The sequence below is a fragment of the Drosophila obscura genome, unplaced genomic scaffold (genome assembly GCF_018151105.1).
Source record: "Drosophila obscura isolate BZ-5 IFL unplaced genomic scaffold, ASM1815110v1 contig_200, whole genome shotgun sequence".
Classification (NCBI taxonomy): Eukaryota; Metazoa; Arthropoda; class Insecta; order Diptera; family Drosophilidae; genus Drosophila; species Drosophila obscura.
The window spans coordinates 7,158,124-7,184,594 of record NW_024542791.1 but is presented as its reverse complement, the minus strand read 5'-3'; the positions used below and the strand labels follow the sequence as shown (position 1 = coordinate 7,184,594).

The 26,471-nt window shown below is 44.2% G+C and overlaps 4 protein-coding genes across 7 annotated transcripts; 3 read left to right on the top strand and 1 right to left on the bottom strand.

The window, feature by feature from the left end:
* Nucleotides 1-110: 110 nt before the first annotated feature.
* On the bottom strand, nt 111-11,188 carry LOC111074443 (serine/threonine-protein kinase WNK1). Of its 4 annotated transcripts, none has more exons than XM_041593930.1 (13): nt 11,125-11,188; nt 10,098-10,254; nt 8,585-10,025; nt 8,329-8,501; nt 5,294-8,264; nt 5,099-5,230; nt 4,331-4,393; nt 2,733-3,626; nt 2,263-2,673; nt 1,156-2,197; nt 1,038-1,102; nt 812-983; nt 111-736 (listed from the first exon to the last, which is right to left on the bottom strand). In XM_041593930.1, exons 3-13 carry the CDS (start codon nt 9,527-9,529, stop codon nt 606-608), a joined length of 6,999 nt encoding a protein of 2,332 aa, XP_041449864.1. In that variant the 5' UTR covers nt 9,530-10,025; nt 10,098-10,254; nt 11,125-11,188; the 3' UTR covers nt 111-605. The 4 variants fall into 4 exon arrangements, with proteins under 4 accessions (XP_041449864.1, XP_022222917.2, XP_041449865.1 ...); XM_022367225.2 differs by lacking the exon at nt 11,125-11,188 and adding an exon at nt 10,962-11,107; XM_041593931.1 differs by lacking the exon at nt 11,125-11,188 and adding an exon at nt 10,841-10,915.
* Nucleotides 11,189-12,065: 877 nt separating this feature from the next.
* LOC121404449 lies at nt 12,066-12,601 on the top strand. The gene has a single exon (XM_041593933.1). The coding sequence runs from the start codon at nt 12,284-12,286 to the stop codon at nt 12,533-12,535; it is 252 nt and encodes an 83-aa protein (XP_041449867.1). The 5' UTR covers nt 12,066-12,283; the 3' UTR covers nt 12,536-12,601.
* A 614-nt stretch (nt 12,602-13,215) lies between these two features.
* On the top strand, nt 13,216-16,374 carry LOC111074444 (flocculation protein FLO11-like). Its single transcript, XM_041593859.1, has 4 exons — nt 13,216-13,321; nt 13,376-14,354; nt 14,408-16,160; nt 16,220-16,374. The coding sequence occupies exons 2-4, from the start codon at nt 13,379-13,381 to the stop codon at nt 16,227-16,229; spliced, it is 2,739 nt and encodes a 912-aa protein (XP_041449793.1). The 5' UTR covers nt 13,216-13,321; nt 13,376-13,378; the 3' UTR covers nt 16,230-16,374.
* On the top strand, nt 16,157-24,898 carry LOC121404426 (DNA polymerase alpha-associated DNA helicase A-like). The gene is made up of 3 exons (XM_041593858.1): nt 16,157-16,321; nt 16,383-17,169; nt 24,808-24,898. The coding sequence occupies exons 1-3, from the start codon at nt 16,246-16,248 to the stop codon at nt 24,896-24,898; spliced, it is 954 nt and encodes a 317-aa protein (XP_041449792.1). The 5' UTR covers nt 16,157-16,245.
* Nucleotides 24,899-26,471: the final 1,573 nt, after the last annotated feature.

The following is a 26,471-nucleotide window of genomic DNA, read 5'->3' as shown; positions in this document are numbered from 1 at the left end:
CAGAATTTCTGCTCGCCCTATTTCGACACTGCCTTGGTATCTACTTTCCTCTAGCAGCAAAAATATATAGTACTTGATCTATGCCTTCTACTGGTGATTAAATAAAACAATTCTGTAATAAGTTATTTATTTAGTAACTATGCAGTATAGTATATGTATACATCACTTTGAATAAATGATGACTAAAATGTATAATATTTCTATATGCATTGCTATGTATTACATTATCGAAATGTTTATTTACACTTGCATTACTAATAAAATGTACAATTTTCTTAATTTCTTTAAACAATAAAAGGAAACCAAGAACAAAAGAAGTTAAATCAAATTAAAAGTGGTACAGAAAGAAAGAAAAATATGAAACAATGGCATATCAACTAAAAGCGTTTGACTAATATTTACAGACAATCCCATAAGATATAACTTTTTACTTAATTTCTACCGCCAGGTCAGGCCAGGGCCAGATGCCAGATCTACCTCATCTCATCACACACACAACACACACACACTCGCTCGTTTCAATTATATTGCCGAGAACATAGAAATGGCTGTTAGTCGGTGATGGCTTGTCAAATGAATGAAGCAAAACAAACATTTTAGCGCAGCTATGTGTTTGCAGAACTTGTGGATGTCGGATTTGCTGAGGGCGGAGCTGGTGCTTTTAGATTAGTTGGAAGCTGTGCAGCAGGAGGTGCTGAAAAGTATGTTGTTGTCGCCGGAACGTTTGTGCTTAAAGCTGTAACCAATATAGAGGTAGAGTAGATCCATTGTCGGTTAAAATGTTGACACACACGTTATAAATAATTCTTACATTGGCGCAGAGATTTTTGAAACTTTTCGTATTCCACATAGTGTTTCAAACGCAGTTCGTCCTCTTCGATCAGCTGTCTCTGGCGTAACAGCAACAGTCGCTGATGTTGATTGGTGCCCAAGCGTGTGTTACACAATTGGTTGACCAACGAGTCCAAATTGTGCTTTATATCCTGCAATAAATGTACATTAGCAAAGTCTCAGTGAAACGCCGCTGCAGCTCTTACAGATTGTATATCGCTGGGCAATAAATGGGGATGCGTTGCAGCTAGAGATACAGGCTCTTCAGCAACTGAAATACAGGACAAATAAATAAAATGAAAGCGGTTGGGGGCTAACGCTTACCTTCACCGGGAGATACATTGAACAGCGGCTGCATAACGTGTTGCAACGGCTGCGCGGGTTGCTGGGATCCCATCAAAGTCGCCTGTTGTAGAAGATGATTGGGAACACCAGCATGGAAGCCTTGTTGTGTCGCTCCACAATTAGCAGTCTGCTGATTATACATGCCTGCAACATTCTGTTGCGGCTGCTGCTGCATATGCGATTGCATTTGCAGCTGCTGCTGTTGTTGCTGCTGCTGTGCTACCATCTGGTGCTGCGCCGACTGCATTGACTGCATGGCCGTAAGCTGTTGCTGCATTCCCTGAGACATTCCCACAACCTGAGGCTGTAGGGCATGAAGCTGATTCTGCTGCATCTGGATGAACTGTTGCGGTGCATGATTTTGTTGCGATGCAGGTAAGTTAAACTGCTGGGAGCCCTGCTGTTGCAGTATCATTGGTTGCTGTTGTGTCATAATTGGTTGCTGATGCGCAACCGACTGCTGCTGGAGAGTGTTCATCATCTGAGGATGGACACCGGACGGTGTCTGTTGTGGTATATTAGGATGCACAAGCTGCTGCTGCTGAGGCTGCTGCTGAATACCAGAGAGCGTTACTTGTGTGCCGTTTTGTGTCATCACTTGTGGCACTACGTTTACGCCGCTGTTAACCATACTTTTCGCAGAGGGATGCATCTGCTGCTGCGGCTGTTGGTAAATCAACTGAATTCCGTTAATGGACAGCGGAACAGTTTGTATGGGAGAGTTTATAAGTTCTGTGGGAGTGTTCACCATACTGCCGTTTTGCACAGAGCTATTGGTGGTATTATTCTGCGTCTGGCCCTGGCCACCGGGGCCCAAAGCCGACGACAAATCGATCTTTAGTTGATTCTGCAAACTTTCCTCAGCGGCTGCTTGATTTTTCTGCTCTTGCACTCGACTGACACTAAATCGCGACACTTTACGGGCACTTGGGTGTGTTGTCGCTGTCGCTGTCTCATCAGCAGATGGCTTCGGTCCCACTGTCAATGTGGCGGTGGCTTGCGGCTGTTGTGGCTGTTGTGGCTGTAAATATCAATTGAAAGTGTCACAAAGTATGACAATAATTATTTGTTGCACACATTTCCTACCTCTTCTGCATTGTCAGTATTCCGCAACGCTGCCAATTTCTTTTCTAGATCTGCTATAGAGTTTTGATTCAGCGATCCGTTGCTGGGATTTCTTTGCGGCATATCATTGCTGCTGCTAACACAAATGGACGTGTTCGGCGCCTTGTCCAAACTGTCCTGCTTCGAGAGTAGCTTCTCAACTGTCGTGCCGGCGATGATAATACCAGTAGTAGACGCTTCAGTTGGCGTGGGATCTGAGCTAGTGGCGGGTCCTTCAACAATGGAGGAGGGAGTACCATGCAACTGGATATCGGAGCCCATGCTGTTGTCCATAGAGGCGCGTCGAGAATTGTAGACAGAAGAGCCAGATGCATTTGGGCCAATTGAGGCTGCAGATCCACTAGCGCCCACAGAATTATTAGATTTGTTTATCTAAGCAAGGAAAAAGTATTACAAAATATATACAAAGTTTAGGGCTATTCATTTACTACCTCTTGTGTCTGCTGCTGGCCAGTGGAGGCCGCTAAAGATGAAATTGCTGGCGATGCCTGATGTGGGGTACGGGTACTGATGGAAGCCACCACAGCGGAGGCAAACGCGTGTGCATGCGTAATATTCTCCAGTTCGATCTTTAATTGCTCCAATGTGTTGGCTGCCCCTGCGCCAGTCCCTTGCGCTGTTGCTTGCTGCCCAGCAGATTTGTCCTTGGGCTTCTCCATTTCCACTGCCGTCTCTTGGTGGCTGTTGTCCTCAGCTGGCTCTGTAATCACTCTATTGGGCATATCGAACGTGATCTTGACACCGCTTAAGTCTCCCAGGCTCCTGGTGTGCTTCAGGTCCTCTTGGATGTTCAAGTGCCGATTCAATGGCAGGTTCAGGCTTCGTGGCGTTGCAGTCCCACCAGCCGACTCCAATAGCTTTTGCATACGAGTTATGGCATGACCTCGTGCAATAAGCTGTACACTATGTGAGTTATCTTTGGCCAGTGCGACGTCGCCCAGCGCATCGTTACCCGTTGGCGTTATATTGTTATCAGGCATATAGTCAATTGATAGCGATGTGTATTCAGAAGCTGTGCTTGTTTTCCGAGACACCGAGCCGGAGCCAATTGTCACGTCGTTGCTACCATTGGGCGCATCCCGCGACGCCGTTGAAGACGATGACATCGTTGAAGCTGTATTTGGCGGCGTCCCAATGTTCGTCTGTTGATCGGCATTTGCCAGCATCGAAGTATGCGATCTAGCCTCACTAGTCAGATTCGTTGTGTTCGTCTTGCCTTCGTCAGTGGCTCCTCCTCCGCCAGATCCGCTGCCAGATGGTAAGCTCTCAATGCCATGTATGGTAGGTTCAAACATCTTGGTAATGTCGCTGGCGGTTTCATCCCGCTAAAAGATGGGTCGTTTCAAATATAGATAGATAGATGGATACGTATGTGAATCAAAGTGAATCGAGCTCAAAAGTACACTTGTGCGAATATTTAGAAAAACTAAAAAAACTCTTCTATTGTGATACGGTAACCGAAATAAGTGAAATTAGACCACCCCTGAAATCTTAAAAGGAACACAAGATCAAAAATTGTATTGTAAACTTTTGTACCGTATGTCCGTTCAGTAAGTATTCGATTATATGGACAGGCTTTCGGATTTTGAGAATAGTTCAGCCAACAATAACAGAAAATTATAGGGGAGACTTGAGTCGAGCCTTGTCATGCACACGACATGTATTTTGTTTGTTTCTCAATTTGGGGCATTCTTTTTTGCACTTTACGTATGTGCGTCTGGCTAGTTGTCGGTTTTCTCGGAGAAATGGGAACAAGGATGTTCGCACCACTGGCATTGTGGTTTTGACAAGTCAATTCGAATAGTCAATGGTTATGCCATCATCTTGTTGTGATAGGATTGCGATATACGTCCGTCCAGTCAATAGTCATTTCGGTACATTCATAAAATTATAGTAAACACAAATTGTTCATTTTGTTTATAGTAAAAGCCTTGAAAAATAAAAGTAAATGTCCTGATAAGTGAAATCATTTTAGCTATAAAATATATATATTTTATGTTTACATAAGCCCAGTGCACTTAACACTTACAGATCTATGTCTTTGGTGTGACCTAAACGTGGAACGCTGTCGAGTTAGAGACGCGTGACGGACCTGTTTTGTTATAGTAGAGATAGACAATCAAAAAACATGGATTTATCTGGACAAATATGAAACATTAAATTGATTCAAAAAGAGTTAAAACTTAAAGCTCATCGAAGCTTTGGTCAAATATTTGAACTAAAAGTTAATGCACTAATTAGAAAGGACTGCATTAATGGAGTAACGTCTTAGGCTAATTCTAAAAGCTATGATTCGAGTAAAATATTTGAATGCTCAAATGGTTTGAATGGAGGTCGGTCCCACTATCGTGGGATTTAGGCGATTAACAGATCTGATCTTCAAACATTATTATTGCCAATCGAACAGTATTTAAGTAAATTTCTCGTATTGGTGGGGGTTTTTCTCATATAAGATCTTTGGACAAACATGTTTGCTTGCGTTTGAAGTACAAGATTTTGGATGTAACAACTTTTATAAGGTAATGTTGGTTTGGTGAGGATTCTCTTTCATATAATCTGCAGAATTGCTGGTTGGAAACTAATTTTTGGCTTTCCATCGAATGCCCATCGCTGGCGCTAGGGCGACACTTGGAATTCAGATTATGGAAGCCTTCACTATGAGAAGAAAAGAACTCTTCAATAACATTCAAATTGTATTGGAGCACAGGAGAGCTCTGTAATAGTGGGTCCTTCCAGGAACGCGATAGGCAATTGTACTCTGGAAATAAAGTTGTTTTTTGTTTGGAAAGCCAAGTACCTTTTCAATATTGCGGCGATAATTAGTTGGTATTGGAATTTGATTGGGATTCTGTTTGACCTGGTCAACAATTTCATTAATCATTTCCACAAATACTGTGCTTTGACAATTCGAAAGCAAATCTTGGGCGATCTGAAAGACAAGAAATTCGCTAAGTGGATTGTTTGGGGAAGGCCGACTGGCTGCTCTTCTTACCAATTTATTGGCAATTTCAACGGGATTAACATCGCCAATGTCGAACTTGAATGTTATGGTCTTTAGCTTGTTCTCCATGTGGCAGTTAATGACGCTGCCCTCATCGACACTGGTGACACTTAGTTTCGGTATCCGTTCGTTGCCACTCCGATTGGAGCGTCTTGGTTTTTGGGAGCGAGTGGCGCTCTGCTGCCTTTGTTGTTTCTCAGCTTCCGTGGATAATTGTGGATCAACTTTTGTCGTAGTTTCAAGATTTAGTTGAAGACTGTTTGGCGCCACAGCAGTTTCAGTGGCACCAGCAAGCTCCTGGCCTACAGACTGTGCCTGTGGGTTTTGTGGCTGAATCTGAATTTGCATCTGCATCTGCGACGGTGCCTGTGCATGTTGCTCTGCTATTTGCTGCTGCTGGTGAGCCACTGACTGGGCTTGCTGCTGCTGCTGCTGTTGCGACTGCTGCTGACTGAGCAGGAGTTGCTGTAATTGTTGCTCCAAGGGCAATGATAGTTGTAAAGGTTGCGGCTGATGCATAAATTGTGGTTGCTGCACAGAAACGGTTGAAAACGTTGCATGTTGTTGCTGTGGCTGCTGTTGTTGAATATCTCCGAGTGCCATTTGCCCACTTGGGGGTGCCATCTGCTGGCTCTGTTGGTACGGCTGCTGCTGCTGCTGCATTGTTGGGGCCACAGATGTAGGCGGTACCTGCATTTGTACATGTATTTGCATGGGGACCTGCTGCTGTTGTTGCGAAGCCATAACTTGAGTTCCTGCAAGAAGTTGTTGATGTTGTTGCTGCTGTTGCTGTTGAGGCAGAGTTTGAGTATGATATTGCTGATGGACAAACTGCTGTTGCTGGGTCTGCTGCAGTTGTTGCTGCGTCTGTTGTTGCAGTTGCTGATTCTGTTGCAGTTGCTGCGTCTGTTGTTGTTGTTGCTGCGTCTGTTGCAGGTGTTGGTTCTGCTGCAGTTGCTGCGTCTGTTGCAGTTGTTGGTTCTGCTGCAGTTGCTGATTCTGTTGCAGTTGTTGCTGCGCCTGCTGCGTCTGTTGCAATTGTTGGCTCTGCTGAATTTGCTGATTCTGTTGCAGTTGCTGTAGCTGTGCGATTTGTTGCTGAAGAATCTGCTGCTGTTGATGGTTCTGAGAGGAGGCCGCCTGCTGCACTTGCTGCTGTTGAAAGGATTGTTGATGAACCTGAATTTGTGGGTGCGGCTGGGACATCGGTTGTTGTTGTTGCCCCTGTCCTTGCTGCTGGGATGGATGCATTGCATATGCATGCTGTTGTGGTTGTGTATGTGGAATTTGCTGCATAGAAACCTGAGCCTGCGGCTGCTGAAAATATAGCTGTGTTTGCTGCTGCTGTGTCAATTCAGAAGGCTGTACATTCGTTTGCATTAACTGCTGAAGCTGTTGCTGCAACTGAGGAATTTGGTTAGTTTTTTGCTGCTCGACACCCAGTGGTTGTTGCTGCTGCTGTTGTTCATGTTGCTGCGGAGGCATGACCGATTGCATGGATTGCTGCGAAGGCACCTGCTGCAATTGAACTTGTTGAGGTAATTGCTGTGCCAGCAGCTGCTGGTGCTGCTGTGCCACTACTGTTTGCTGCTGCTGTTGCTGGTTGACCTGTGCCTCAGCTATGTTTGATTGCTGCACCATTTGATGTTGCTGTTGTGGCACTACTATATGGGGCGCTACATTGGGTTGCTGTTGTTGTTGACTGCCCGTTGGTGAGAGGACCTGCACCTGCGCCTGGCTGTTGGCAATGTCCTGTATCAAGTTGTTTGGATTTTGGTATGAAGCCAGCTGCGGATTCTGTATATAATGCACTGTTGACTTTTGCTGCATGGATATTGCTGGCGAGGCCAGAGGCACTTGCATCGACGACTGCTGCTGTTGCTGCTGCTGGCTAGAACTTGTCTGAATCGATGTGTTCGAACGGTTTGGAATATTCTGTGGATCAACGCTGTTCGTGGACAGGGCCAGGCTGGTTTCAGAGTCGGTGTTCAGCAGGTCGTACCTCAGTTGCAGCCGTTGATTCCATTTGACACCATCCTCCTCATCCTCAGAGTCCTCTTCATCCTCCTCGTCCTCATCGACATTTGTGGGGAGGCTCTCGCGTTGCTTTTGCAGGGCTAGTTTTTCCAAACGCGACTTCTCGTTCTGTAGTTTGATTTGCGTCTGACGCTGAGCCCGTTCCTTGAGTAGCGACACAACCTGCACCTTCAAAAGGCGTGCAACGGCACGTGAGTCGTCCTCTGAGATAATGTTTTCCTTCATCATTTCCTGGGCAATCTTCTCATAGTCGTCGCTCGTTATATTATATTCAAACTGAATCGCCTCGTTCTCCTTGTGTCGGGATGAGCGTTTTTTTGGGTCCAGGAATCGCAATCGGAACTCAATGATGCAAATGCTGGGATCGGAAAGGAACTGTTCGGAGGCCGTGGGCTCCACACGTATGCCAATGTCTTCGTCAAAGAACTCAGACTCCAGGAGCTCATTACAGCTGGGGCGATCTTCTTTCTTCAGCTCAATGCACCGCTCGATGATATCCCTCACATTGGGATCCTCCACCTTGGCCAAAGCGGCTGGCTTTATGCCGGAGATGACCTTTTTGTAGATCTGGGCCGGTCCCTTGCATTCGCTGTACGGATATTCCGATATTGCCATCTCCAACATGCACATTCCGAACGCATAGACATCCACCGATTCATCATAATGCTCTTCGTACATTTCGGGGGCCATAAACTCGGGGGTGCCGATCACAGATTTGGCATGCGAACGATTCTTAAGTGTGGCCAGACCCAAGTCACCGATCTTAACGCTACCCGTGGTGCCGGTTATAAATATATTATCACATTTCAAATCACGATGAATTATAGGAAATTGACGAGTATGCAGAAAGTTGAGGCCCTTCAGGATCTGGCGACACCATGACTTCAATACCTTTGGGTGTATCTTTTTGAAACGTTTCAAATAGCTACAAAATAAACACACCAATTACGATACACGATCCAATACTCATCTGAATAAAGCACTCTTACGATTTCAATGTCCCGGATAACATCAGCTCTGTGACTAGTACAATATTCTTTTTACGGCCGATCGGAAATTCCCAATATGTATAGAATCGTACAATGTTTGGATGCTGAAGCTTCTTCAACATGTCTGCCTCCTCACGGAATCTAGTGCGTTCGCTTTTCTTCACTTGCTTATCCTAAACAAAACAGATCAGATTAAATGACATACGGTTAGGAGGCGGGACTATTAACGCTCTCTGTTTGATTTTCTCTTACTTACCAGCAATTCGCACCAGGCAACCGGCACACCAGTCAACGTGTCTAGGCCGCGATAAACGGTTTTAAAGGAGCCACGACCGACCTCTTTGTCGTATTTGAAAAAGCGTCCGCATGGGGACAGGGCCACCGGATCATCATCTTCATCACTTTTACTCTTTGTTATCGATGTGCCGGACGATGTGCTCGAGACTGTCGCTGTGGAGGGCAGAAGCGATGCCGATGTGTCCGCCGAGGTTCCAGTTAAACCAGAGCCCTCAGAACTTACCTCGGTGTTATCCGACGATTCCTTGGCTCCGACATCGTCAATGCTCTTTGGCTTCTTCTCTGTGTGAATCGACTCGGTATCGTCTTTCTCCTCAACCTGAAAGCCAACACGCTTCACACCACTTGACAGCTTGTTGGTGGATTTTGATGGCACATCATCTTCAGTCTTCTTTTTTTCAATTACAAGACTTCGTGACGCCTCGGTAATAATATTCTCAATAATACCAGCCACTTGATGAGCGGTCGCATCTGGGGCATTCGATCGCGTTGGCGTTCGAAATTGTTCCTCCAAATGTTCGGCCTCGCGTGACAGCATCTCAATGTTATCATCGTAGTCTCGTGGAAACTCTGTTTCCAGTTCCACAAACTGCAACGGATTGGCATTTCTGGTCGATTGTTCAACATTTTTGCGCACAAATCGCATATTCTGCACAAAGTTGGCCGTTAGAGTCGTTGGCGTCGACGACTGTGGTGCAGAGTGTTGTTTGATCAACGTTGATGGCTCTATCACCGTGTCAGAGGAGGACTTTCGGGCCTCCATTTTTCCACTTTTTATTTCAGATACAACTTTCGATGACTTTTCTTTGCTCAAGTTGCTCCTGCTGCTGTTCGACACTATGCCACCGCCTTTTTTTGGCTGGTGGCTCTTTTTGTCTGAAGTCTCACTTTTTCCCCCTTCCATGATTTCTTCATTGTGTTTACCTCCGACCTCTGCTGTAGCTGTGACCAGAGCTTTTTCCAGCTCGCCGTTATTATTGATATTCTCGGTAGCCGTGGTTAGTCGCTTTTCGTTTAGATTATTCTCCGTATTACTGGGTGCGGAATTACTATTACTTGAAAAGTGTCGCAGAAATCGCACTAGAATATTATTTCTGCTCTTCGAAGCTGGTGCATGAAGCCTTGGCCAAGAGGAAGCTGATGATTGCTCAGTATGTGATGATGATGGTGGTGTTAATGTTTCCAACGAAGATAAGTGGTTGCTTGTGTGCGCAGAAAGTGCCGGTGATGGTGATGGTGCCAGTGCCTCTTGCCTTCGATGGGATTTTCTACTATTTATTGTGTCTTTTAGTTTTATAGTCGGGTTCTTAATTTGCCTTGAGGAGGCAGACTTATTAAACGAACGGTGTCTCGACTTAGTTCCTTGCACGGGTTGCTCCTCGCTAGAAACAGAGGTATTCCTATATAAAAATAAGATATATAAATGTTTGAATGGTTGGGATGGCTGGTAATGAGGTTAACCGATGAGTCACCTTTGAGGTTGCGTGGTGCAGGAGGAAGTACCATCTTCGCTGATGGAGCTTCCCTTCCGAGCACTGTTTGGGGGTACGACCTCTTGTTGTCGTACAAAGTCACAGAGGGTTTGTCCAATTTTGTATGATTTTCAAACAGAAAAACACCAAGTTTAATCTAAAATGACAAGCAAATGCGAATAATGTTAATATATTTATTCAATAAATAATTCCAATAATTCTTTGTGGGGTCAAATGGGGCAAGACAAGGCTACTCTTCACAGAGAAATTTCTCTGGGGCTCTGGTTACGGCACACCAGAGACAATGTACATGCAAATATATATGCACATACATATGTATATATGTCAATAAATGCGCTGGGCTATATCATATCTCGCTTACAGCTGTGCTGGTTGTGCGGAAAGCTGTTTTTCTTTGCGGTGTATCTTTTATTGAATCATAAGCATAAGTTCCAATTGCACTTCTCGTCGCAGATAAGTACATACACATGATTTGCATATATCTACATATGTATATACGTCTGTACTATACATATGTTTTGAGCTTTAAATGCGTATTGTGTGTGTGAGTTCAAGTGAAGACTGGGGCTAGGCTCCAAATGTTTATACGTATGTATATCGTTTTAACAAATCTTAAATTGATTGCAGAAAAAACTATGTGTGTGTGTTGGCGAAATGTGAAAATGTTCATATGTAATATGTGTGTAGATATGTATGTATGCTTGTGATTTGCTAGACTCAACTGTTTGCCAGCTTTAAACACTTTGGGTTAATTCACTTATACACATGAATGGTAGCAATGTACATATATGTCTTCCATGGATATATTTATCAATTATATCCAACTTGACGCATGAAACATACATATGTATTAAAGGGTTATGATGTCATGTCATGGCTTTCATGTTCATGGTTCACTTCACCACACAACTTCTTTAACGATTTTGTTACTGTCCTGCCACTGTTTCGTATTATTTTTATTATGTTTAAGGGAACTTCGCTGAGTGTAAAATTTTCATAATATTACATTTGATCTGATTTCTGTCCATATTAGAGGTGTCAAACCATCGAGAGCACTATCGATAGTGTCGATGTTTTGCTGCTATCTGCTACTATCGACAGTTTTGCGACTATCATGATAGTATCGAGCTACTGTTGTTGCGCTTTTGATATGTTTGGATTGGCTTTTCCCATTTGAAGAGCGTTCAACAACTAGACTTGCCACCATTATGGATCCACGATACAAAAAAGAAGGATTTCGTTTACAGATCAATGCTGATCAAGGCGCCGTTTTGTTGGAAAACATGTTGACTAATTACAACGGAGAACAACCTGAAGAACCGGAAGCAGAACAGCCAGTACAAGTCTCACACGAGCAAACTCTGCTTAAGTTTATAAAAACCAAAATAGAAAAGAAACAATAGAGTCGACGGAATTGTGGTTCTTCGACAATATTTTGAAAAAATGAATACCGGAAATGATTGCAACCCATTAGAGTATTGGAAGGTAAGTGGTGATAGTTACATTTTTGTATATCAAACTTATTTGTTTATATACGTTTTTTTTCAGAGCAATGAAAGTGACATGTCAGCTCTAGCCAATGTGGTAAGGAAAGCTCTGTGTGTTCCCGCAACCTCGACGGAGTCCGAGCGGATGTTCTCAAAGGCCGGACAAATTATTTCGGATCGTAGATCCGCGCTGAAACCGAAAATTGTTGATAAACTATTGTTTAACAACAAAACTTGGTGAATTACCGATTACAACACTTAGTAACTTCGTAAATAAGGATAAAAAAAAACTATGAATTATTTTATATTGTTTTGAGACTGATATTTTGAGAGTATGAATAAACCGTTTAATTTTGAACAATCTTTGTATTATTTCGCTTAAAAAATAGCGTTTAATAGCATCAGAATTCAGAACTGCGGCCCGATACGCCACTTTGTAAGACTTGTTACGATAAAGAAATTTACAAATATAAGGCATATAATGCGCGAGAGCATCAAAGGAGGAAGCAGGCCGAGAGCGTCTCGGACGTGAGCTCAAGTCAGCGACAAGATGTTACCAACTCCTCGGACAACAGCTCGACGACGTCCACCTCCGTGCCACGTAGATTGGCGACGGCCACAGCGGCAATTAGACGACCAACTCCCGTGCCCGTAATTGCAACTCTTAGCGAGGATAACATGCCCACAACTAGCGCGGCTGCCGCGGAAAAACGGAAGCGCTCCAACCCACCGCCAGCGGCACAGCATGTCACACAGTCATCGCAAAGCTCATATGTGAGCGATGACGATGATCCCAACTCGAACCTGAGTTTGAATGCAGTGAATGGGACGCGGTTGTCACACATCCAGCCGATACCCAAGCGACGCCCGACGCTTCACCTAAATAAGGCGGCCATGGATATCTATTTGGCAGGGACCACGGGCGGATAATATTTTGTAACTTGTAAACCATACTCTTAGCTTATAATTAATGTAGTTGAATTAAATTCACCCAAAACTCAATTTTATTTGTTTCCATCTATTGGTATTAGGGAAAGCGATAAATATATAGCTTTTAGTTTACGGCACAGAATAATCTCTAGAACCGCTCGCTAATTAAAAGAATTAGGGTATAAAGATGTCTATACTACCGATTGACAAGCAACAAGTGTTCAAATGACGAAACATTTCATGGCCACTTACGTTATATGCTTTTATATTGTGTTGCCTCTTTGGTTTAAACCTTATTTTATACAGAAATAAGAGGGAGTCCGTAAAATCAACCAATCTTGTAGAGAATTGATTCAACAATCGGATAAAAATATGTGTCCTAGCTACTATTTACTAATTACTATTAATATTTTAAACTGAAAATCAAAATCGAGAAATATGGTTTACAATCAACACAAACGAAAGTTAACCCATTGTCGACCAAGGGGTATTTTAATTTACGCACGAAAACTATGAAACTTGAACAATTCTTTATTTTTTGGCCGGATGGTATTTTGTATAGTTATCGTCACGGTCACGCCACAATGTGAAAATGGTTTATCAGGAAAACAAAGCCAGGTGAAGTTAATAGTTAAGTATTTTGTTACATGCCATTAACCCTACGAGTGTCAAAAAACGTAAAGTCTCGACAAAACATATTTCGGTATATTGATCGATAAATACGCGGGTCACACTCTACAGCTGCGTACGGCGTCTAGATCGGCGGGAAAAACTGCACACAATATAGTAAGTCTTGGGAAAAAAATCATTAGAACATAATAATTAAAGTATTTTGAATAGGAGATGGCACCCGAATCACCCGAAAGATCGAGCCCGATCGGGCGTCGATACTGCGGCATGGGAAACCATATGCTCAGAGAGCCACACACCAGGGTCAGTGATCGAAAAGTTTTACACTTTGGACAAAAGATAAATTCAGAACTGCGGCCCGATACGCCACTGTGTAAGACTTGTTACGATAAACTGGAAGAAATCTACAAATATAAGGCATATAATGCGCGAGAGCATCAAAGGAGGAAGCAGGCCGAGAGTCAGCGACAAGATGTTACCAACCCCTCGGACAACAGCTCGACGACGTCCACCTCCGTTCCACGTAGATTGGCGACGGCCACAGCGGCAATTAGACGACCAACCCCCGTGCCTGTCGTTACAACTATTAGCGAGGATAACATGCCCACATTTAGTGCGGCGGCGGCCGAAAAACGGAAGCGCTCCAATACACCGCCAGCGGCGCCGGAAAAACGGAAGCGCTCCAATCCACCGACAGCGGCGGCGGAAAAACGGAAGCGCTCCAATCCACCGCCAGCGGCACAGCATGTCACACAGTCATCGCAAAGCTCATATGTGAGCGATGACGATGATCCCAACTCAAACCTGAGTCTGAATGCAGTGAATCGGACGCGGTTGCCACACATCCAGCCGATACCCAAGCGACGCCAGGTGGTCGAGAGCGTCTCGGACGTGAGCTCAAGTCTGCGACAAGCCAACTCCTCGGACAACAGCTCGACGACGTCCACCTCCGTCCCACGTAGATTGGCGACGGCCATAGCGGCAATTAGACGACCAACCTTGTCTCCATCGAATGATGACGATGACATTATTGTGATCACGGACAGCGACGATGACGACCTCTGCAGCAAGGTGACCGACTTCCGTAGCCGGCTTCGCATACTGGATTTCAGCGATGAAATCTCCAAGCCACTGCGCATTGATTCCAGCTCGGATGAGAGTGACTCTTGCACCCACAACATCCGTAAGGGTAAATATACGCTATCCTGGATACTTCTTCTAATCACTTTTTCTCGTTCACAGCGGACAAGGCATCGTCAAAGCCATCTCCCAGTCGCTCAAAGTCTGTTGGCAGCGACTTGAACTCCACCGTAGATGACGGTCAATTGTTCACGCAGGACATCTTTGAAGGACCGCAGTTCCCTCCAGAAGATAGCGAAGATGACGATTGGGATTTCGATAGCGTGATCTTGAAGGACGAGTCCTCCCATAATGAAGAAAACGATAGCTCATTGGAGAAAACCAACGGTAAATCAGTTCGTGACGTATCCAAGAAGTCAAAAAAGTCACCAAAGAAAGCCAATGTGGAGCCTGTGGTAGCCAGCAAAGATACCAAGCAGTCCAGAATCTCCCGTCAACGATCAACCATAGCTGTCTCCTGCGAAGTCTTGGCTGTCACTTCTGTGGAGAAGCCTAATGAAACTCCTTCCGTAGAGAAAACCAAAGATAAAGTGCAGCATGCCGTTTCCAAGAATCACTCGAAGGCGAAGGTTTCTTCTATAGAGAAAGATTCTCCCGCAAAACCAAAGGAAGCTCCTTCGATGGAGAAAGCCAAAGCAGAGCAGCCTGCAGTTTCCAACAGGAAATCCAGAATCGCCCATCGACGATCAATCGTATCAGTATCCCGCGAAGAATTGGCTGCCACTTCCGGGGAGAAACCAAATAAAGTGCCTTTGGTGGACAAAACCAAAGATAAAGTGGAGCCTTCAGCTTCCAACAAAAATCACTCGAAGGCTAAGGAGTCTTCTGTGAAGAAAGATGTGCCATCTAAACCAAAGGAAGTGGAGAAAACTAAAGCAGTCAGTAAGGATACCAACAACTGCAGATTCTCCCTTCGCCGATCAAAACGATCGAAACCTTCTAAACGAAAGGCCCCTCCCAAAGTGGAGCCTGAAGTGGCAAAAAAGAAGTCGCGAATCTTCCAACGACGATCAACCGTAACCGTCTCTCGCGAACAGTTTGCTGACGCTTGTGCGAAGGAACAAAAAGAAACTCCTTTAGCAGATAAATGCAAAGTGGAGCAAGCACCCAAAAAGAATGAGCCACCAGCTAAGCCAAAGAAAGAATCTTCTTCGAAAAGAGAGCCCAGCGCACGACTTCGCAGCCGAGCCACTGTCTGCTACTACGAGGGACCCGAAGCCGAACCAGACCTGCCGACAAGCATTGTCAACGCCATGGACATGAAGCAGATGAGGGGACCAGAAGTGATTGAGGCTCCTTCGTTGCCCAAGTATCGGGACAAGCTGCGTAGCGCTTCGGCTGCACTCAAAAAGCTGTCGGAGAAGAAGCCGGCCGGGGACGAGCAGCCGGCCAGCAGCAAGAGAAAGGCCACCACCAGTGTGCCAAAAGTGGGCAATTCTAATCGTGGTGCCTTCCTTACTGAGGGCATCAATGGACTGCCGCCCTCAAAGATGCCCAAAATGGACCCCCTCAAGCCACTCAAGAACCGACGTGCTACAAATCAGCTCACATGCAATCGCGTCACCTTCGCCAGCATGGAGAAGGATATGGAGGAGAAGTTGAGGTTCCAGAAGATGTCGAAACGCGTGCGATTTAACGACAAAGTTCAGATCATATACATTGAGACTAGGCATGCATTCAGCATTCGAGAATTCGAATGGTCGAGCATTCAGATGAACGATAAAACGTCCTACTTTGAGACCATACTCAAGTGGGCAAATCAATGGCTAAAGCTGCGCAGTGTGGATGCTGTGGCCGATTTAGATGTCCTGAAGCCCATTGCACCCGAATTCGAGAACTTCAAGCATTACAAGGAGTGAGTTGGCGTCCCCTTGAACCCTCCCCCTCTAATTTCGAATTATCTGTCGCCTTTAGTCTTCAGTAAGCCGCCAGTAAAGTATATGCTCTACACTCTATCGAGCGGCGACAAGCTCAAGGAGACGTTTGCCAATCTGCGGGAGCAAAGAACCAAAAATGGTACGCCAACTCAAATCAAATGGGATCCCCATCGCTTACTCACTTTCCTTACCCTGTGCAGGCCATGAGCTGATTTTTGAAATCCTTAAGGATGGCATTTCTCTGGAGACATTTAAGGGGATCAAACACTTGACCGCCCGCCCGGTGGGGGACAGCTTGAGGGTGGATCTGAGCGCACTGCGAGCTGTCGATCAGTTGTCACACTCGCCACTCTGTCGAAGAATTATCAAGCCCACCGAAATGCTGAGGAATGCCCGTATACCCTACTATGGGACACCGTTTGTTTTCAAGGGTTTCGCGAAGCTCAACCCGCACCAAGAGGTCATCTGCACCAGCACGTATCAACGTGTCATAGACAACGTGCCAAGCATTACGCTGATTCAGGGTCCACCAGGCACCGGCAAATCCTTGATCATTGCGAATATCAGCTTCCAGGCGGCCTTAAAAATGGACCGCAAGATCCTTATCTGTGCCCACTCCAACACGGCCGTCGATTCAATTATCGCCCGTCTTCATCAAGTGCGAGAGAATTGCTGTGAGACGGATCGCTTTCAGATGCTGCGCTATGGGCTGTACGACAAGATGAGTCCTCTGTCGCGGCGCTACTCGCTGGAGCATAATTACGAGCGCGCCAAGAACCAGAAACGAAATCGCGTGAGTGACGACAATAGAGTGATTCTCAAACAGCGGCACAACGAATTGGAAGCGGTGGTTAACGAAATGAAGAAGGAAAATCTCAAAGGCACCTGGCTGTTCGACAATTACCAGGAGAAGGTGAAGCTGCTGCAGATCTACGAGGAGCAGCTCAATCCTCGATTGACACAGCACGAGGAGTTCAATATTGCCTTGTTTTGCGCTCCGCATTTTCCTTTTGTTTAACTTAAACAGCCGGTGTTTTTTATCTATAATTTAACTCTCTTACTAACATACATTAAAATCATTCTTTTACCGCGGGTGCATGCCTGTTAATTGTGTAAAAACACAACTTATTTAATAAATTTTGTGCGTCGGTTAGTCGTGTGTTTGTGTTGTTGCTTTTCGTAAGTACGCCCTCTCATTACATTTAGCCGCTCTTTGTCGTATTTATTGCCTTCTATCACTCTCTCTATCACCTAACTCTCAATAACTGTTCTTTCGCTCTCGCTCTTGTAACCTTTTGTGCAGTAACGCTCTCACTTATAAGCTGTTGCTGCAACCACTCTCCTCTCTCTTTTTTTCCCGATTTCGCTTTAAGCATTGCTCTAAGCATTTGCTCTGCACAGTGGTCTGATTGCTATTTGTTTTGAACTTTTTTTTTCCCGAAGTAAAAAAAAAATAAAAGACATAAATATGGAATTTTCTGTCGTCTGTGCCAAAAAAACCTGCAAGAAGCAGATCACCCATGACCAGCCCAATATCCCCTGCTGGCTTTGCGAAAGCGTAGTGCACGCAAAATGTGTAGGGATCTCGGGCCGTGTAGGAGACGCCATTTCCCAAAACAACGGCCTACATTATAGTTGTGAGGAATGCCGTGCTGTGGAAAACGACATGCGTTCGTTCATGAGGCAGACGCGGAGTGGCTTCAAAGAGCTGATCGTGGGCTTTAAACAGCAGTACGATCGGCTCTTGGCCATGAACACTCAGTTCAGCAGTTTACAGCTGCTGGCTGAGTCTCCAAGGCGCAAGAAGTCTACTCCGCGGGACTTGCAAGTGCCGACTGCCTCATGTCCGCCGGCATCCGAAAAACTTACTCCGACCACTCCCTTAGTGCAGCAGTTGATTACGTTTGCTACTCCAAGGGCAACGATCGCTGCTGGTGATGCAGATTCGGGAGCCGAATGCGTCACTTCGGAGAGTATGCAGTTAGAAATGTCTGTAGAGTCCGTGTCCGTCGAGTCCGCACCCAACCCCTTAACTATCCCCTCAGTTTTGCTCCCACCAGCTAATAGATGTCCAGGACCACCGGATACTGCCATCACAGGTACTAGGCCTGTGGTGCCAAAACCACTGGTGGGAGTCCCACCAAAGCGACAAGTTTTTGTCTCGCGGCTAGCCCCTGACCTCACATCCAATGATGTGACCGCTTTTATACAAAGCAAAATAAAAGCCGTCGGCTTAAAGGTGGAAAAATTTAACTTTTCTTACGCCAGGGAGATATCTTCCTTCAAGATAAGCGTCTCCCCAACTCAATTTGAAACCATTTGTTCCGCCAAGTTTTGGCCAGAGCATTTGGTGGTTAAAGAGTTTAAGGCTAAGAAAAAGAATAGGCCCCCCATTACTCTTCCTAGCATTCAGACCAGTGCTCCATCTCTATCCTCATCTTCCACCTCTACTTCCACCCATCCAAAAAACTAACTTCCTCTCTTGTAGTTACCTACCAGAATGCTAGAGGCTTGCGTAGTAAGCTCAGCACTCTTTTCCTTGAGAGTCTCGCATTCTCATCCCACGTTATTGTGTTCACCGAGACCTGGTTAAAGCCGGACATCCTTAGTTCCGAAGTTTTGGCAGGTCGGTACACAATTTTTAGAAATGACCGTTCGTCTCGACGTGGAGGTGGGGTCCTTATTGCAGTGGACTCAAATTTCACGTCGGAACATTTCATGGTCCAGGTTCAACAAGACCTGGAATTCCTGTGCGTAAAACTGATTCTCCCAGGCTTTTCCATTTTCATTACTTGCTCGTATATTCCACCTTCCTCGGATATCTTAATATACGAGCATCACCTGACCGCTTTAAAAACTGTTTCTTCCTCGCTATCAGATAAAGACCATATGATAGTTCTTGGTGATTTTAATTTGCCAGGTGCTGTTTGGTCTTCGGTAAACGAGTCTAATAACCTTGTGCCCATGTCACGACATGACTTTATCGACGGCTTGCTAGACCTATCCCTGTCTCAAGTCAACCATGTAAAAAATTCCTTGGGTCGATTGCTTGATCTGTGCTTTGTCTCGGATCCGACCATAGCGTTGTTAACCCGAGCCCTTCCGCTCAGTATACCTGAAGACTCCTACCATCCTACATTCGAAGTGTCAGTCGATATTGGCCCTACTGTATTGGATCGAATGAGTAGGCTATCCGAACGTGTCCGCTGCTTTCGTAAAGCCGAGTTTACGAAGCTTAATAACCTTATTAGGGATTTTGATTGGTCCGCTCTGTACTTGTGCACTGACGTTATGAAAGGCACACACATTTTTTACAATGTACTTGACACATTTTTTGATTCTTGTGTCCCACTTTCTTGTCCGGTTAGATCTGGAAAACCTCCTTGGTTTACCAAGGAGTTATCCAGTCTAAAAAATTTAAAATCAAGACTTTATAAAAAATTTCGAGAAGTTGGTTCTCCCTCTTCTCTTTCTCACTATGTAATAGCTCGGTCAAATTTCTCCGTTCTTAACGCTCAATGCTATAAGAACTACCTATCTCGATGCAGGATACGATTTTCACAGGACCCTAAACAGTTTTACAGCTTCGTAAATAGTAAGCGTAGAACGTCCGTACATCCATCCTCGTTATCTTTTCTCAATATGTCAGCAAACAATGATCAGGCAATTGCCGATCTTTTTGCCAAATTTTTCCAAACAACCTATTCTCATGAAAGCTACTCTGGTCAGCCGTATCCATACAGTTTACCAAGGTCGAATGGCATCTTCAGCCCCTTGTTAAATGAAAGCTCACTGCTTCATGATCTTCGACTAGTTAAGCCGGTGTTTTCACCAGGTCCCGACGGAGTTCCCGGCTGTGTACTCAGGTACTGTTCCGACGCTCTGTGTGGACCCTTGCTTAAACTATTCACCCTATCTATTAACTCTTCATGCTTCCCCCCATCTGGAAGGAATCTTTTATTATTCCGCTCCATAAGAAAGGTAGCAAGTCTGATGCAAATAATTATAGGGGTATATCTAAGTTATCCGCTATTCCTAAAATGTTTGAAAAAATTTTAACTCCGCACTTGCAACATCTCTGCAAATCACTTATATCTCCGTCCCAGCACGGATTTATAAGGCGACGATCAACAACCACAAATTTATTAGAGTTTACCTCTTTTATCATTAAAGGCTTTCAAGGTAACTTGCAGACGGATGTCATTTACACTGATTTTAGTAAAGCATTTGATTCTGTAAACCATTCCCTTTTAGCACAAAAACTTGACCTTTTAGGGTTTCCGCCTAATCTCTTGAGATGGATTTCTAGCTACCTTTGTTCTAGGTCTCAAAGAGTCCTCTTCAAAAACTCCTTCTCTTCACCTGTTAAGGTTACTTCTGGAGTACCACAGGGCAGCCATCTAGGCCCCCTACTATTCACACTCTTTATTAATGATCTGCCTTCAGTATTAACAAACTCTCGAGTACTCATGTATGCGGATGATGTTAAACTTTGTGTCCAGTATAAGGACATTTCATTTCACTCTCGCTTGCAATCCGATCTCAATAACTTTCAATCATGGTGTTGTGCAAATATGTTACACCTAAATGCCTCGAAATGCAAAGTAATGACATTTCATCGCTCCAGCCCCCTATTGGCTCCTTATAGCCTCTGCGGTGGTTCTCTTGAGAGAATTACCTTGGTTGATGATCTTGGTGTTAAATTAGACCCAAAGTTGAAGTTTTCTGAACACATTTCTACCATGGTAAATAAGGCCATGGGTGTGCTTGGGTTTATAAAGAGGTGGTCAAAGGAATTTGACGACCCCTATATAACGAAGACTCTCTATATCTCGCTTGTTCGTCCGATTTTAGAATACGGCTCTTGTGTATGGTGCCCTCAGTACAAAGTACACCAGGACCGTATAGAATCAGTCCAGAAAAACTTTTTACTTTTTGCTCTGCGTGGCCTTAACTGGGATGCAGGTGTGAGACTGCCATCTTATCCTCGTAGATTGCTTTTAATAAACCTTCCAACCTTAGTTAGTCGTAGAAAAATGCTTGGTGTGATTTTTATGCACAACCTGATCAAGGGTGATGTAGATAGCCCTGACTTGTTGAGCCGCATAAACTTTACGATTCCTATTAGATCTACTAGAAACTTCATTCCTCTTTTCCTTCCGCTTTGTAGATCGAATTATTCCTTGCACGAACCATTTAGGGTACTTTGCTCGGACTTCAATTCCCTTTACCACATAATATCAACTACTAATTCCCTTCCTCTTCTTAAATCACTAATACTAACATACCTTTCCCGTAATTAGTTATATTTTTTAGCTATCTTTGCATGCTTAGCTCTTTGAGTTGTGTTTAGCTCTAATTTTCCTCGAATTTTAGTCTAACACCTATCTCTTCCTGCATGCTCGCGATCGGTTCGGTAACACGCGTCGCGCGTCATGCGGCAGCGCCCCTCGGTCGGTTGGGCGGGAGGAGGGCTGCGTTTCTGCCTGGGTTCCGCGCGTAACAGGCTTCGGCTTGGTGTCGCATGGGCCACTTGATGGTGCAGTCATTGCATATCAACGTCCAGACAAAAAGAAAGAACCCTGAGTGGTGGCTGCAATCAACTGCTGTGAAATTGCTCTAGTGGGCCCGGGGCAGTAGGAGTTGCTACTGGCGATGGGACATTGGCAGCTCTGGCACATATTTACACAGTGTGGCCAAATCCCAACGGCTAGAAGAGGGTAAATAAATGTGGCCACAACTGCAATCCAAGGGCCAAGGGCCAAGGGACAGATGCGGGACAGACCCTTTCCGCAGGCTGCGGCTGGCTCCAGCTCCATCCATCCATCCATTCAGGAGCTGTCGAACTGTCAGCTGCACCATCATCCGCCTGCTTGGGCCTTGTCCTAGAGGTAGGGCCCAACTGTAGACATTAAATTGTTTATGGGTCTCGGAGCCGCTTTAAAATATTTGAAGCAAAAAATCATTTTGTAAGAGAAGTCTCCATGGGTCGGGTCTCGGTCCACCCATTCCTTTTGTCTTTCCATCGCAGCCTCGTCGGGGTCCAATGAATTGCTGTAGACACTCGGGGCGTCATTCTGTTGCCATTGCAATTGCTTTCTGCTGCAGTTTCCTGACATTTTGCCTGCAGTGCTTAGACAATGGTTAGGCGTCGCCTGATGTCTGGTTAGGATACCCTCCTTTTCCCTAGCCAATTGCGGAGTCTGTCGCCATGGGAATATGCATTTTTAATAGTCGGGCGTTTAATTTATCTATCCTTGGGAAACTGGGAAGGACTTGTACGCTTTGTTAATGCCGCGCAGCGCCCAGAAGCATTTACACCCACATGATGTAATAAGAATCTCAGATTTAAGTCGGAGAAGAAGCAACGATAGAGGCCAGATGTAGAACTAATCTGAGGATCTAATCAAATACTGGGACGAAACCCAAAGCACCAAATGACTTTCGTACCCAAAATTATGTGCACCATTCAGCTGTGCGCAATAGTTAGAGGCCTTCTTTACATAGAGCCGTATCGTGTTTCTGTGTGTGTCCAAAGGCTAGCCTCCGGATACCCAAGGCATAATTCAAATGTCATTTGCACACCTGCAAATTAATTAAATTTAATTCCCATATCGTTGTGGTCGTCTAACATAAACAATTGTACGCCCAAAATTGAAAAGGTATCTAGTGAACATCTAGCCGTAAATTGTTCAGTGTATCTGAAATGCTTTCCGTATCTATCCACATCCATTTAAATTAAACGCATGAAACGCCTGTCAAAATGTACGACACTTTGCCAGACTATTTTGTGGGAGTACGAGGCACACATACATAAGTGACGGCTTTGAAATAATTTTGTTTTGTCTACTGAAAGTATTTTATTATTCGAAAAAAGATTTGCGTAGCTACATAAATATTTTACTTATGCTTTAGAATTTAAATATAATTACTAAATAATTATACCTCCCTGCTGTTCCACTCTCAGTATTTAAGGATAATTTAATTAGACTCCAGTGGCCAGGACTGACAGATCTTCGCCCACAAGTGGCCCCATGTGCTTGTCATAAAGTGGCGGCGGCACACTAGATTGCTTATAATTATGCAAAAAAGAAAAAAAAACAATAATAAAACAAAAACCGAAAAGAAAACGGTGAAAAGCTCCCCGCTGTACTCAGTGTGGCTCCAGACATACTTCACAACAGGCAGGGCAGACGGATCAGATGGCAGGACCCCAGACCCCAAGGGGAACCAGTTAAGTTTCGCTTTGTTCTGGCTTTGGTCGGGTTTGGTGTGGTCCTGCTCCTGGTTAGCTCTGGCTCTTGGCTCTGCTCTTGTCTGGTCCGGAAATGAATTGTCGTAATAGAAAACAGGTCCACAACATTTATATGCTGGTTAATGCAACAATTTGGATGTTCTATTGCCTTCATTATTTTATTTGTTTAAAGAGAAAAGAAAAAGTCGGGGCAAGAGTTCAATTTGATAATAATCAAATTATGAAGAAATAAAGACACACAGGTACTTAGCTGGTATTTGTGCTAATTTACTTCAAATTGCGATACATTATTTACATTCCGATACGAATTTGTGGGCATACCTCGACAATATTGTTTACATGTTCCACAAACTCTGATGTTCTTTGTCAGGGAATCTTGTATCCAATGTAAGTAAATATACCTTAGAGTTAAATCTAACGTTGTACCTTAAACGCATGGCATTTAAACTATTTCCAACATCTATAAACCTCAGCATCCATTTACTCGTAAAATTCTACTTCCACAGACAATCAAAAATTAGTTGAGCTCACAGCCCGGTTGAGGAGTAACGAATGTTTGCAAAAACTGATCAAAATTGGCTGCAGCGGAAACTCTATAAAAAGTTTGCACACTACTTTTTCGTTTTGGTTTTTTTTTCAAGTTTTGTTTGTACATATGGTTACTGAAGCACTGCCTCTCGCCACTTGGTGGAATAGCAGAATTTAAATCAGCATGGGGTTGGCTTTTTCATTGACTTTCTAGGTAAAACCATTTCGGTCTCCTATGTTTGGTTACGCTTAATATTTCTCTTGGACTATTACCATTACTACTATTATTATAACTCTTTTAATGAATAGTCAGGCAACCTTTACGCATTTAGCGCACGACAGTGCAGGCCAGAAAAATGAATCACGGAAAAGGATCTCCCTAGATAGAACCGAACACCTCTGGGGTGTTCCTTTGGGGAATGCGGAAGGCGAGCCCTTGTTGCGCTATTGACGGTATGAATGTCCAGAGGCTAAGTCAAAAGCCTGAGTGGTAGTGCTACACAAACAAGGCAGCTGCCTGCGGCTTCCATTAGCAACATCAAAACATCAACAAGAACAACATTGAATGAAGGAAGCCCAATGATTTGTTGATTATTTCTGTGTTTGCGGACATTAAAGAGAATTGGACATTTCGGAATACCAGTTAATCAATAAGGAAAGTCCCTAATTAACACAGAATTGAATAAATTACAGGGTAGCTGTAGTTCAAGATTCCTCTCTTGTTCCGACCTGCATATCGTGAAAGTAGCTTACTTTCCCAATTACCACCACGAAATGGGAGAAAATTCAGTTTGGGAATGGATTTTTCTAGCATTTTCCTGTCATGTTATTATTGCTGTGAGGTACCGCCACGTATCCACGTATGGCATCCAGCCAGATGGTGCTCCTCCAATTCGATGTCCTTTTTACTTTGAGCCTGAGGACTATGAGTGAAACTCTGTGGACTATTGGGTCCACAGTGTCTTCATCTGTCTTCAGTTTGGAATGAATACACATTTGATCATGTCATCAAGTCAATAGCTTAGCATAAATTACTCATTCGCCTCGTTGAAACTGCCGCTCGCTTTCATTACTATTATTCCATGGGAACCTCCTTAGCCTGGTCTCAATAAAAATGTATATATTTATTTGCGCAAACTAAATAAGGATACCCGTGGTGGCTATTTTTTGGATCAATAAAATCTAAATTTGTTACCAACCAATGGAGTGATTTTTTTCCGTTTCCGGCTGTATCTTTAAAAAGTTTCTCAATTCAATTTCAATGGAACTACGCCGTACCACGCGCCAATACGAGAAGCAACAGCCTGCTGTTAAAAAATCAGTGGAAAAAAAATCCCCCTTCAATGAAAATATAATCAATGTACATAGTCGTATAAATTTCACAGAATGTAGCCAGCAACAGTTGGCTTTAATGGAACGGATCCATATCCATATGCGATAGCGGAAAGTTGTCAACATTTTTGAGCTTTTATTATAAGGGATGGATAAATATGTATGTGCTCAATATATACGTACAGATGTACATTTTATGTGATACTCGTATGTGAAGTATATGTGAGTATACGTATATCCACATTTTGCACCTCTTTTTGGGTGGTCCTGATGCCGGGCCACCTGCTGACTGCCAGCAAATGTAAATAAGCATAAAATCCAAATTTCTGTTAGCTCCCGACGGGTTTGCCAGGCGTCTTCACTTTTTCCCCTGCTTTCCCATTCTTGGAGTTGCCTCTCATGTTGTTTTTTTTTTTAGGCCTGTCAGACCCACTTGAAGTTTTGCAATCAACGCCACCAGCAGAAAGCGGCAGGCAGGTGGGCAAATGATGGGACTGCTCTTATGATCTGCTCCACACTCATTCGTCCTGACAGCCGAAAGCTCACTGAAATTTACTCAATTTGGGTTGCCCCAAGCACGTGTGTAGGCTGGTTTCAACCTCAAATCGGATATGGCACATTGCGTAATAGTTTAGGACTGGGACCAGAATGGGGCTGACGTCCAACTGACGGCAGACATTTGCGGCTAATCTGAATAACATAATCAGTTGAGTCGTGCAAAACCAAATGCAGCACAGAACTGACCACAACTCACATGTGTTACACATTTCGTACATCATTTACATGTTTAACTTGACAAAAAAAAAGGGTTCCGAGGAGTATGTAAAGTACGTTTGGAAACAGCTGGGAAAAAAGTATACAAAATTTTCCCAAAATCTTAAAACCTAGTTTTTTCCATGCGGTAAATCCAAAATTAATTCAAAAGATAGATTTAAAGGCTAAAAACAATTTTTAATAAATTTTTAGAGGGAATATTTTCAAGTTTCCAGTGCTGTAGCAGCTGTTGCTAGAATCTTCAAATCGATTAGCATAAAAGTGACAATAAACTGAAATTCTTTTGAGGCTGCTGCTGCTTGTACAAACTCAAGGGACATGAATTTGGTTGGTTTTGCTTGAGCTGAACGAATGCCGGCGGACATTAAACTGCAGGAAAAAAACAAAAGATAGCTGAGGA

Bases quoted from the DNA above. Each gene is read 5' to 3' on its own strand.
- LOC111074444 (XM_041593859.1), top strand. From the start codon at position 13,379: ATGGCACCCGAATCACCCGAAAGATCGAGCCCGATCGGGCGTCGATAC. The intron at 14,355-14,407 runs GTAAATATACGC...TCTCGTTCACAG, and splicing joins CACCCACAACATCCGTAAGG to CGGACAAGGCATCGTCAAAG.
- LOC111074443 (XM_041593930.1), bottom strand. From the start codon at position 9,529: ATGGAAGGGGGAAAAAGTGAGACTTCAGACAAAAAGAGCCACCAGCCA. The intron at 2,674-2,732 runs GTAGTAAATGAA...TTCCTTGCTTAG, and splicing joins GCCAGCAGCAGACACAAGAG to ATAAACAAATCTAATAATTC. The intron at 1,103-1,155 runs GTAAGCGTTAGC...CCTGTATTTCAG, and splicing joins CAATGTATCTCCCGGTGAAG to TTGCTGAAGAGCCTGTATCT.
- LOC121404449 (XM_041593933.1), top strand. From the start codon at position 12,284: ATGCCCACAACTAGCGCGGCTGCCGCGGAAAAACGGAAGCGCTCCAAC.
- LOC121404426 (XM_041593858.1), top strand. From the start codon at position 16,246: ATGCTCTACACTCTATCGAGCGGCGACAAGCTCAAGGAGACGTTTGCC. The intron at 16,322-16,382 runs GTACGCCAACTC...TACCCTGTGCAG, and splicing joins GGAGCAAAGAACCAAAAATG to GCCATGAGCTGATTTTTGAA. The intron at 17,170-24,807 runs GTTTTGCGCTCC...TATTGCTGTGAG, and splicing joins GAGGAGTTCAATATTGCCTT to GTACCGCCACGTATCCACGT.